At 25.1% G+C, this 12,610-nt stretch overlaps 1 protein-coding gene and 1 long non-coding RNA gene across 3 annotated transcripts; one reads left to right on the top strand and one right to left on the bottom strand.

The window, feature by feature from the left end:
- The first annotated feature begins 88 nt into the window (after positions 1-88).
- Positions 89-881, top strand: LOC135922237 (uncharacterized). Of its 2 annotated transcripts, none has more exons than XM_065456652.1 (5): positions 89-224; positions 262-364; positions 407-490; positions 533-601; positions 650-881. In XM_065456652.1, the coding sequence occupies exons 1-5, from the start codon at positions 177-179 to the stop codon at positions 655-657; spliced, it is 312 nt and encodes a 103-aa protein (XP_065312724.1). In that variant the 5' UTR covers positions 89-176; the 3' UTR covers positions 658-881. The 2 variants fall into 2 exon arrangements, with proteins under 2 accessions (XP_065312724.1, XP_065312723.1); XM_065456651.1 differs by having other exon boundaries at positions 640-881.
- A 2,716-nt stretch (positions 882-3,597) lies between these two features.
- LOC135923381 (uncharacterized) lies at positions 3,598-4,128 on the bottom strand. Its single transcript, XR_010571203.1, has 3 exons — positions 4,013-4,128; positions 3,840-3,966; positions 3,598-3,709 (listed from the first exon to the last, which is right to left on the bottom strand). It is a non-coding gene; the product is annotated as an uncharacterized LOC135923381 (long non-coding RNA).
- Positions 4,129-12,610: the final 8,482 nt, after the last annotated feature.

Here is a 12,610-nt window from a genome sequence, read left to right as displayed (position 1 = left end):
ATACACAAGTTCATTGTCTAATTTTTTAATTTTTGAATCTAGCATTATAAAATAGCAAATGATATTTCACGTCACTGGACGCTTGATTTTGTAATGCTTCGTTAAATACAGATTTTGGTGAATATAGCTCAAAATTTAAGATTTAGCGCTACTTGCTAATTTTTTATTATTTGTTAATGAATTCAATGAATACCTTTTTTGATGATTTAAAACCAAAGAATTTAGTTAAAAATTTATGTTTTAAATTTAATTTTTTTTTAGAAAATAGAAACCATAACATCTAAGTCACAGAAGTCCTCTTTAGATAAAGAGGAATGTACTAGAGATGTTATATTAAATGAAATAACAGGGGAGATACATGAATGTAAAATATAGCATTTTAATTGATAATATATTTATTATTTAGGTGATCTCATTGATAGTGAGAATATATCAGAAGATATATTTATTCCCAAAGATTCTGCAGCACTTAAGCTTAGTAATGATTCTGGTAATTAATAATATCTAAAAATTTATACTATTTATATTGAAGACTCTATGTCCTCTGTTGGATCATCTAGTTCATATTATAAATGTCCTAAGAGAAAGAATAATGATATAGGTAATTTATATTATTTGATTTATTAAAAATTTAAATAGATAACTTTAGGAAACTAATAAAATTAAAAGAAGATATAACATTAATAACCATGGAAATGCTTAAAAATAAATCAACTAAATATGGAATATGTCTAATGTTGAAAGAAAAATTAGATGATTGTACCAAACAGGACAAAAAAGAATTAACAACTAGAATATTTGATATTATAAAAGATTATTGATTAAAATTAATTTGTATATATTTTTGTTATTTGAAATAGATATTTTGTATGTATTAATATTATTTGAAATAAACATTCTGAAATACATTGAATGATATAATTATTCCCAAAATTCCTGCATTAATTAAACAATAAGAATGATCTTTATCTTAGAGAAAGTTTAATGACATTGGTAATTTATGTTTACTTGCTTTAGAAAAATATTTTCAATAGATGAATTTAGATGTAGCTTTTTTGTGACATATTCCTACATATATATTTTATAAGTTTAGACTATATTAATAATAACTTTATTTTTATTATAATATATATAAAAACAAAACAAGATATTTATATAAAATACAAAATAAGATATTTATATAAAATACAAAATAAGATATGATTAAATTTATAAATATCTATAATATAGGATTTTTTATAAATGTAAGCATAATAAATTTCTATTATGCTTTGCAATATTAGTTGCTGATTTAATGGATTCTTGCTTAAATAAATTTTCAGTGGGTGTTTTTATTTTTTGATTAAAAGAAATAAATCTTTCCTTATCAATAATTATCAGAGACCGACAGGCCCGGCCCTAAGCCCTTATTTTAAATTTTTTAAATATACCCAGGCTGGGCCTAAAAAAAATTTTTTTAAACATATGTGGGCCGGGCTGGGCCTAAAAATTTTTTTTTTAAATATATCCGGGCCGGGCATAAGATTGTTAAACCCGGGCCGGACCTTAATATTTTTTATAAAATTTTTACATTATGAGTTAATGGTTATAATATATTATATTATAGTTATGATTAATATAATATTGGGTGATGGTTAACACTACCTAACACCCACAGATCGATCTAATTATTAATTTCCTGCAAATTTAATTAAAGTATTAATATATTTTTTTATAATTCATATCTAAATTTTTACAACATATTTTACCAAAACAATCAAATAAAGGAATATCTTAAATAAGCCCCAATATTCAAGTATTATTAATATATTTTTTTATAATTCATATCTAAATTTTTAGAATATATTTTACCAAAACAATCAAATAAAGGAATATCACTTCTTGAAGTTTGTAATACCTTTCAAAGCGAAAAAGAAGAAATAAAATTGATTTTACTTAATATAAAGCATTTTTTAATTGAAAAATTTGTTTTACACAAGTATCATTTTATTTCTCTTTTTCTCTGTTCCAAATTTAAGCAATTACGTATGTTGTCAGGGACAGATCTCAAGATGACGGAAAATATATAAAAGATTATATTAAATTACAAGAGGCTCAGGAAGTAAATGAAATACCATCGACCAAAATTACGACTTGTTAAACAAACTGAATCGTTTTATGACAAATGGGGCGATGGTAATTCTGGTAATATGTCAATACCCGATGATGAATATTATAATTACATAAATAAAAAAATAGATGAAACATTTAAGGTGGATAATTTGTTAGAGTAATGGGCGGCTCATCAAAGCGAATTTTCAATTTTAGCAAAATTGGCAATTCCTGCTTCAAGTGCAAGCTGTGAGCGGAATTTTTCCACTATTGGGAGAATTCTTGAAGAAAGGAAGTAATCTTCAACCTGAAAAGGTAGATATGCTTCTCTTTCTTCATGATAATTTGTGAATTTTTAATATCTTTCTTGAGTATAGGGTTTCGTCAATCATGCTGGTTTTTTACTTTGCAAACTGTCAAATATTTATTGCATTTATTATATTTACCTTGAGTCATGAAAGTTTTTAATCCAACATTTTTCATTATTTTTTTTTACAATATTATATAATACAATTATCTTCGTTTGTTAAAAATTTATATTATAAAATAAATTATATTAATATTGTGCAAATTAGATTATATTTTCAAAATACTATTTATTATATATACATGCATTTTTCTAAATAGCGATTTATTTTTATTTTATAAATTAAATAGTAAATTAAATTCAATATATTATATTCTCAAAATATTTTCCATTTTTATAAATTAAATATTAGTTTTATTTTTTAAATGCAATATAAAATATAGTATATGCTCAAAATATTATTACCATTTTTATGAATATTAGTTTTATTTTTATAAATGCAATATAAAATATAGTATATGCTCAAAATATCCATTTTTATAAATTCAATATAATATTCTCAAAATATTAACTTTTTACACGTATTTTTTAAATAATAAGCGATAATACTCGCTGAAAAATATGGTAAAATACCTCATAGGTGAATTTTTGTATATACCAGGTCGAATATAATTTTAAAAAATTCCGAGCCGGGCCTGAAATTTTTTTTTGGGCCGGGCCGTAAAAATTTTTTTAAAAAAATATACGGGCCGGGCCTAAAAAATTTAGCAAATAGTGCTTCTGCAGGTCTCTGATATTCAGTAAGTGATAGTTTTGTTTCATTGGGACGATCAAAAATCAACCATTTATGCCTATTCGACTTCCTAGCACGGGATATCCTATAATTATAGGCCTCTTGTTGTTGGATAAGGATACCTTAAAATAATAATGTAAACAAATTTAATATATAAATAAAAAAAAATACTAATAAAATTTTAAATTCCTGACCTTTAAAATACTGGCCATTTATTAAGTTATGCCCAAAATAATAGCTTTAATATATTATATAAATATGATATAATTAAGTCAATATATACTATACCCTTATAAGGCCTTAAAATTTAGGACTTCAAAGGGTAACCGCCACCTGCCACAAAAAAAAATGTGGGAAAAGGAGACTGGAAATCGGCAATCTTTTAGAAGGAGGTAATTGTATGTCTCCCTTTTCTATCATTTTGTATATTTTTGAATTGGCAAAAACACCTTCATCAGATTCACTCCCATAACTTCCAACATCGACAGTTATGAATTTCCCATTAGCATCCACAATTCCTTGTTTTTACAATATTTAAATAATATATTTTTTCAAAAATTATATTTTTGTAATTATCAAGTTTTCATTACAATGTTTAATTAATATGGAAATATTTAATTAGCATAAATAAAAAACAAATTCACAAACCTTTAAAACCACAGGGAAAAAGTTTATAATTGTAAAATCCACTGCCAGAATGAGGTGGTTTCCTAATTCTGCAGTGTTTGCCATCATTACCTATACAGTTTGGTAGATTCCATTTTATCTCAAACTACTTTTAAATAATAATTTACATAAATATAATATAAACTATATTATACCTTTGCTATTCTCTCAAAACCAGAGAGAGTGGCGGTGGCATATGTAGGCTTACCAACAATTGCCATATAGCTTGGCATGTTGTCCTAACAATTTTCTGGACTGTAGCTATGGAAAGAATAGGCCAAGGTAGGATACCTACAGCCTGTTGCTAAATACTTAAATAAAAAATATTATTAAATAATAAATTGCTTTATTTTTACCTTAAACAAACCATAAGCTTTTCTTCAACACTTATAGGATGTTTTAAAAAATTTGTACATTTGATGTGTAATAAAGGTTTTACATGTTTGAGTGTATAATAAAAGGTTTCCTAAATTAAAATGAATTATAGATAAAATAGAATAAAATTACTTTGGTCATTCTCCTATAGTTCAAAAATTTAGGCTCATTTTTTAATAATTTATGAAAGAGGACATAAAATTCGACCTCTTTTGTTTTATTAATATTAAGAGGGTTTAATCTTCTCCTCTTCAAGATCATTCTGTAAAAAAATTATAATTTGAGGATGATTTTGAATGCTTTGCACTCTGAATGAAAATAGCTGCGATCGATCCAGCTGATAGGTCGCTGCGATATCGCGGCGAAATCACAATCGCTCTTCACTATGAATCATTCGCAGATCTCAAATGCTTATGTTGACTAATTTAAAAAAGTATAATATATTAAATATACATTATTTTTAAAAAAAAATGAATACAGAATCATATATAACATTTCAAGGAGATTCAGAAAATGGTATTATTTATTTACCGGGGGCTTGTAGTTTAGTCAAAATAAGAAGAAATTAAGTGTTTTTCCCAAATCTCAATAAGTTATAAATAATTTATAAACTTAATATTAACATTTTTTGATTCCTTTTAATGAGCTTATTATGATTATGCTTTATTTTTTTATGAATTAAGCTTCTTTGATAGGGGGAGCGTAGTTTAGTCAAAAAAAAATGTTTTGTTAATTAAATTTTTTTTAAAATAAATAAATAAATAATACCATTTTCTGAACATGTTTTAAAAATAATGTATATTTACAGGGGGCGCATAGTAGTTTAGTCAAAAAAAGAAAAAATTAAGTAATTTTTCCAAATCTCAATAAGTTATATAAATAATTTATTATTGTGTTTAAATATATTAAAACAATCTATAATTGTCGTAATTTTTTACTTTGCCAGAAATTTAATTGTGAAAATATGAATTTCTTTAATATTTATCCAATATTTAAATAAATGAAACCAATTATATGAGGCAATGGCAAAAAAAATTTATAAAAAAAAAATATATATATAAATTAATCAAACCACTTAAATTCTAATGTTTGTTCAGCTTATAATAATAAATTAAGGGTCATTTTTATTAATCAATAAATGATATAAACATTATAATATAGATGTAAAATATTCTTAGACAAATTATTTAGTACAGCTGACTTCTTGTACATTTTAATATCCTGAAAGAGAATCAAGATATTTGTTGAATTCATAATAAAATCTTATTATATTTTTAAAAAAAATTACTTCAACTTTTTGTCTATGAGTCTTTTTTGCTTTAATGACCAATCAGTTAGCTAAGCAAAATTATATTATAAATAACATAACTTTAATTATTTTTGCTAACTTTCTCTTGTCAAATAAATACCTCCTCAGCTTTCGTTTTGTTGTGAGTGGTGATAACTTTTGCAAAGATTTTCAGGCTTAGAAAATATTTATAGGTTTCAAAATATCTTCATTTTTCCTATAACATCAAATTTATTAAGAATATATTTTATTTTATATTACTTCTTTTTAGAAGATTTTGTTTTGAATTTAATTGGGCCTTTTTGATAAAATTGATCTTGATCACCTGTTGATTGTGACTCCATATCGCCCTGAATTCATAGTGCGCGATTGCGATTTAGACGCGATAAATACAAAATACAGTAAAATATATCGCATTCATAATTACCGTTTTTGAAAACGCAAATCAATTTGTATTTATCGCGTGATTTTGAAATATCGTTTCGTTAAATACAGATTTTGGGCGAATTTAGCTCAAAATATATCATGTCAACTTATATTTCTTCAAAATTTTCTAAAATAATTTTTTATATTTCTATTTAAATTTTATTTATTCAAATCTTCCACTATATTCTTAATTTTTATTAAATTATATTTCTTAAATTCTTTAACTTAATTTGCTTATGAATATTGTTACTGATATTTTCAATTATATCTATAATAATTTAAATTTTCTAACCTTCTAAAATATTCTTCTATTAATCTAAGTTCTTGGTTTGATGTATATGATATGACACCATTAATATATTTGTAATATTGTTATTTTTATTATTATTTCCTATATCCCTAAAAACAATATACATATCAATTTATATTAATAAATAAGTATATATAATTATTTTATTATCAGATCCTAGTGTACAATTTTCTATTCCATATTTCCAAAAACAAAATAATATTCAAATTAAAAACAAAAATTAATAATTAGTTAATGAATGTGTATTTTTTTTTCTACTTTCATTTTCCATTGTCCTTTGTTTTTTCTTTTTTTCTAATCGTCACCTCACATATTTTCATATATGATAAAGGGAACCCTTCAAATTTTTTAGGGACTCAAGCCTATTCCCCTCCTTCCTACTATTGAGGATACTGATATTTATCCAATAGTATTATTTATAGGAATATTAAATAATATTGATTTCATCTAGTGTTGTTAAAAACTGCTCGATTAAGATTATAGCCACAACAATATTATGTAAGCCTTAAGATTTTTCATTTTGCCACACTAATTTATCAAATTTGTCACATTTTGTGAAAAATTGCTATAATACCCAGAGTTGGAATCAAGCTCGCGGCTAAATGAGATAATTATATATTTGTCGCAGCAGTTTAGCGCTATTACCTCACTTGTTCATATTATGTGTGTATTTGAATTACATTTTATTATTTACCAGCATTTTCAAAAAATACATATGTAATAAAGATTTAAAGAAATAAAAATTTGATATATCATTTGATTGTAAAATTATAATTATCCCTCTAAGTGGGAGGGTCTAGGTCATTGAAGGTCAGTAATATTATCAGCACAATATATTGATATTGATGTCAAATAATATTACTGCATTTGGAATTAATCCAATACTATATGCCACAATATAATATACTCAGGCGCGTACGCGAAATTGGTCTGGGGAGGGATAATAAAATTTTTTAAAAAATATTATTGTTTTTTAAAAATATCAAGCATAAATTTATTAGAACTATTCCTAATACACAATTTTAAATTAATGTGAATTATAAAAAAATTATATGTAAAGAATCACTTAAATGACCCAAAATAGAAATTTGAATTTTTTGAGCCTTTACACAAAATTTTCTTAGGAATAATTGTATTTTGAATGTTATATATTTACAATGTAAAATCCAATCTTTGTTGGGATTGAGCTAACTTTTCAATTATCTCATCCTTGCTTGTCGTCAAATGCCTATGAATATTCAAAAGATCCAAACCTTTCAATCTACTTACAGATGTTGTATTTCTTGGTATGTTTTTCAGAGACCTGCAGGCCCGACCCCTGGGCAGGACAGTATTTAATTTTTTTAAATATACCCGGGCCGGGCCCATTTTTTTTTAAAAAAACACCCAAGCCGGGCCTGAATTATTTTTAAAAAACACCCAGGCCGGACTTTATTTTTTAAAACAGCTATATTTTATATCGTCATTATTAGCTATAAAAATCAAAAATAAATATAATTTATTTTTAAAAAATCCGAGCCGGGCCTGAAAATTTTATTCTAAAAAAAGCCGGGCCGGGTTTAAAAATATTTTTAAAAAAAGCCGAGCTAGGCCTAAAAAATTTTTTTTATAAGGCCGGGCCTGAAAATTTTTAAAAAAAACCTAGGCCTGGCCGTAAAAAATCTTTAAAAAAATCCAAGCCGTGCCCTGCAAATGGTACTTCTGCAGACCTCTGTTATTCTTCTTAAAAAAGAGAATGTTTTTATTAGTTTACTAATGGGATGAGTTTGTTAACCCTTTTAATACATTGGGAATTTTATCTAAAATGTGTTTGAAATAATGCAGAGCATCCATAGCTTTTTTGGGACTATATCAACCATAGTTAATCTTATAAGCATAGTTATTCATCTAGTAAGGCATCATAAGATACTTTAACATCTTAATCATAAATCTAACAAATATTTTTTTTTCTATCACCATCTGAAAAAGGTTGGGAAGGCTTTTGTGGAAGTAATATTTGCAGATTAGTAAGTGCTGCATGATGAATTAATAATTCATTTATTTGGGTTATAAATGTATCTGTATCTAAGATATACTTCTACTGATCTATATTAATGTTTTAACGATGAGCTGCTACAAGTCGAGGGAGACAAATATTAAACACGTATAGCTCTGCTTTTGACTCAACAATAAAATAAGAAATTCTTCATCAACATTAGCCCTAATTCCTTGAGTTCTGATAAAATGCTCTCAGCTATTCTCATCTTCTTAATCAAGTCAATGTCATGTTCTTGAAAAGTAATACTTAAAATAGTTGTATAATTAAATAATACATTCTAATGAGAAATAAAGCATTGAATCCAATAATTTTCTTGCTTCTGAGTATATATTTCTTTCACCATTGTGATATTTCAGTAATAGCAAATAATCGGCTCTTCTAACTGTTGGACAAGGTTGCAATTTCTTATTCCCTGTTGGACCAGAAGTTTCAGAAATAATTATTATTTGACTAGAAATATGAAAATGGTAGATAAATATTACGTCACTAAAAATTTGAAAATAATAAGTAAATATTACACCGGAAAACTTGAAATCGAAATTAATTGATAAAATAACTTATGAATGTGATAATAAATGTTAATTAAATATATATTTAATATGAGATACGAATGAATATAAAAAAATATAAATTAATATAAACAATAATATTTTTGAAAATATATCCGGCATCTGCATTTTTGGCTTTGGGGGGGGGGGGGGGGAATTTGTCCCTCTGCTCTCCCCCCACGCTGCATACGCCAATGAATATACTAGCAGATAACCCGTTAAGAATAACAGGGAAAGAGAATTTTCTCCTTAATTTGATGATGAATGAATCAGAGATATCATTTATTTGATGATGGATAGATCCGAAATCAGCCATCAGAAATTTACCTATATTTGAATGTGGGAATTGATTGCATATATTTGTGAACAAATAATTGGAAATTATGTGTGGATATACTTTTTTCATTGTATCAATTTCATAGTATCTTAAAAAATAGTAATTATATACTCAATATAAAATATTCTGAATGCATTTTTATACATTTGTATTTGTAATTCAAAGCTTGTAAGATTGAGAGAATTATAAATTTTGTAAGTTTTGATGACCTCACTTTTAACGGCAAATTTTTATTATGTTATAAAAGGAAATAAGGTCTAATATGTCATATAAAAAATACATCTGGTTTCTTTCCATCAGTTAAAAAAATATGATCGTTTTCGATAAGGCCTATCAAAAGGTTTATACTATTTTATTTAGATTAAATTAATTATCACATAAACATGCCATAATTTTAAATATTATCTTATATATTTTGATAAACAAAGCGCCTGGTCTTGTTTCGACCAGTTCCCAAAACCATTAGTTGCTCCGTATGTTAGTCTATCGGTAAAGTACTTTATTTTTTGGGGGAAGAGGCAAGATTGATTTTTTAGATACAGTTGAAAAGACTCTAAATTTTGTTGTTTATAATTTTCCCTATCGTATTTCTGATGTACACCATTATAACCTAATAAAACAAAATCGTCATTTACATTATATGTTAATAATGATAAGATATCGTCGTTTTAACTAAAAATCATCGGGATGCATCTTTTAATAATAAATGAAAAATTTTAAATTCTAATGTTTACGTGAAAAAAATGTCCTAAGACTTTATTAATTTGTCTCATTCTTGTATGATGACAAAATAAATATTACTTCATTTAAAACAGAATTCTATATTGCACACTTTGATTTTTAATTATAATATACAGTTAGGCCTATTCAAAAACAAATATATGAGCCGATTTTAACGGCTAACCCAATATTTTAGCCTGAAAAATATTGCCTAAGTCTTGAGATTTCGCTAACAGATGTCCAAACTTTTATTCCTTCTACAAAGAAAATCTTCAGGCTTGCGTAATATTGCTCTGGATGAAATTGTGTGTTAGCCGTTTTTAAAAATCAGCTCAAAACGAGCCGTTTAACAACACTAATATGATTAGTGCATTATTCGAAATCGATTTTTTATAACGAATCAAATAATTTACTATTTGAATTTAATCTGTTCGAACAATATGTATTTTTTTAAAATATTATTAAATATAATTCGTACGAAAATACTATATTGATAGATTAAACTTTTTTTATAAATTCACATCAATAAATTGGGCTGTTATGCCTCAAAAAGAGAGAGAAACTGAGTGAACTTATACAAAAATAGGAAAAATTTTTCTTTTATCTAACTATTTAATTTAGGGTTATTTTTTTTTTTACAACTGTTCTTTTTCTGCAAATGTATATTAGAATATTCAATATATTATTACTGGTATAAATTAAGATTCTTTATAAAATTTTATAGGTTATATTATTATATTTATAAAGAATTAGCTTTTATAGTTAAAATCGATCTTACTGCAACCCACTTTATCCTGGAGTGAAAGTACATAAAATGTTCAAAAAACTCAGGAATCATGCAAATGACAAAGGTATTTAAAACCTAATGGAATTTTTTAAAATTAGATTCCTAAGTAATAATTTATCACATTTATTTAAAATATATTTTTATTAGAATGAAACTACCGCAAAACACCATCTAACAAAAAAAGTAACACGCTATATCGTAATTTTTTGAAAAAGGAGCATACCTTTTAAAAGAGTCTCTACTTTGTAAAATAATATAATACATATTTTATTTGTAATACTATATAATTTATTTCCATAAAATTAACAGTTTAAATTGAAACATGTAAAAAAATGTTGATACAAAAAAATATGATTAAAAAATGTAAAATATAATGATACATTTATTAATCGTTCAACAATAGCACTTGGTGGCAATGAAGTATTTTTTTTAAAAAAACTTTAGATATAAAAGAAATTATCAAAAATATTTATTTGAGTATTCTTATATTTAAATAATGAGTCAAAGAGGCTTTATTAACTAATGCATCTTTGTTGGGTAATAAAGTCAACATTACCAACTACCCTATTTAGAAGCTATTTGGAAGATCGGAACATAAATACTTTACTTTACCTTCTACAAGGAGTCACTAAAATTGTGCAAAATATAGGAATCTGATAGATCTAATATATCTCTTTGATTTCTCAGAAATTATCCAAAAATACTTGCCATCAGTTTCTGCCGGTAGGATGTATTAGCGCCAGGGAGATAATGTAATCAGATTTATAAATGAGGAATTATCGACCAAGAAAATTTCCCGAAGACTTTATGAGTTAAATTTTTGAGAAAATGGTTCTGAAGGGTTAATCAATTTTTTGGATATAATCTCTTCTAGTGCGCCATTAAAATTTCAGGTAAGAACACTTTAAATTTAAAACTGTGGAATAAGTTATATTAAAATTTAGAATAATACTTTTATATGTTTTTTTAGGAAGCTGTTTATTTTATTGGAAGATATTATCATTCGATATTTTTTTTTCTCTTTAGCTTTCACCTTTTCTAGTGGTAAGCTCCTTCAACATCTCTCTCCACTTTATGTTATTCATACAATCTCTTTTATCTTATTATATTTCTTTATATTGGCTCTAACTTTAAGGCCCCATTGAAATTTTGGCCTTCCTCTTTTACGTTTGCCCATCACTTCCAAACTCTCAACCTTATTTCCTATTTAGTTCATAGGCCTTCTCATTGTGTGCCCATACAACCTAAGTCTGTTTACCATTAAATATGCATCTAAATTTAAATCTTGTAATCATTTTTTTTTATTAAGTTCGAAATATTTTGTAAATTTGTAAAAAAAGGAAATTTCCAGAATATTATTTTCTAGTGAAAAATTATCGCTATCCCCTGTCTCCTAAATTCTCTCTCTATTGTCAGTTTTAAATATTACTCTAAATTAGAGATTTAAAAATGGAAATACAAATCAAAAATTAAAAAATATAATGATTATAATTTTAAAATAAATAAAATTATAAATAATTCGTATCTTTTATGGTATATATATACTTATAATAACAAATTTTTTAAAGAAGTGTGCTATTTATCTACTTACCGCTATTATTCTAGCGCACTATTATCCACCACTACTTAATAAAAAAAATAGCGCTCTATTTAACAAATCAACTTTATTAAGGTTTACAAAAAAAATATTAATTTGACAATTTATTTTTAAGTGGGTAAAATATCATAAATATTTAAAATGGAGTAAAGAAATTATGAAAATAAATTAAATAATTCAATAAAATTATTCAATTTTATTTGTATATTATTAAAAAAATCTATTATTGAATCGAATAATTGTTTATTCATTAGAATATAACGAATAATCTTCTATTTTATTCGTTTTTAAATAGGCCTATGAATATATACATATAAAAATATAAAA

This window comes from Gordionus sp. m RMFG-2023, chromosome 1 (genome assembly GCF_954871325.1).
Source record: "Gordionus sp. m RMFG-2023 chromosome 1, tfGorSpeb1-WG-v2, whole genome shotgun sequence".
NCBI classification, from domain to species: domain Eukaryota; kingdom Metazoa; phylum Nematomorpha; class Gordioida; order Chordodea; family Parachordodidae; genus Gordionus; species Gordionus sp. m RMFG-2023.
Note: the sequence above shows the minus strand (reverse complement) of the source record. Positions and strands in the feature narration are given on the sequence as shown.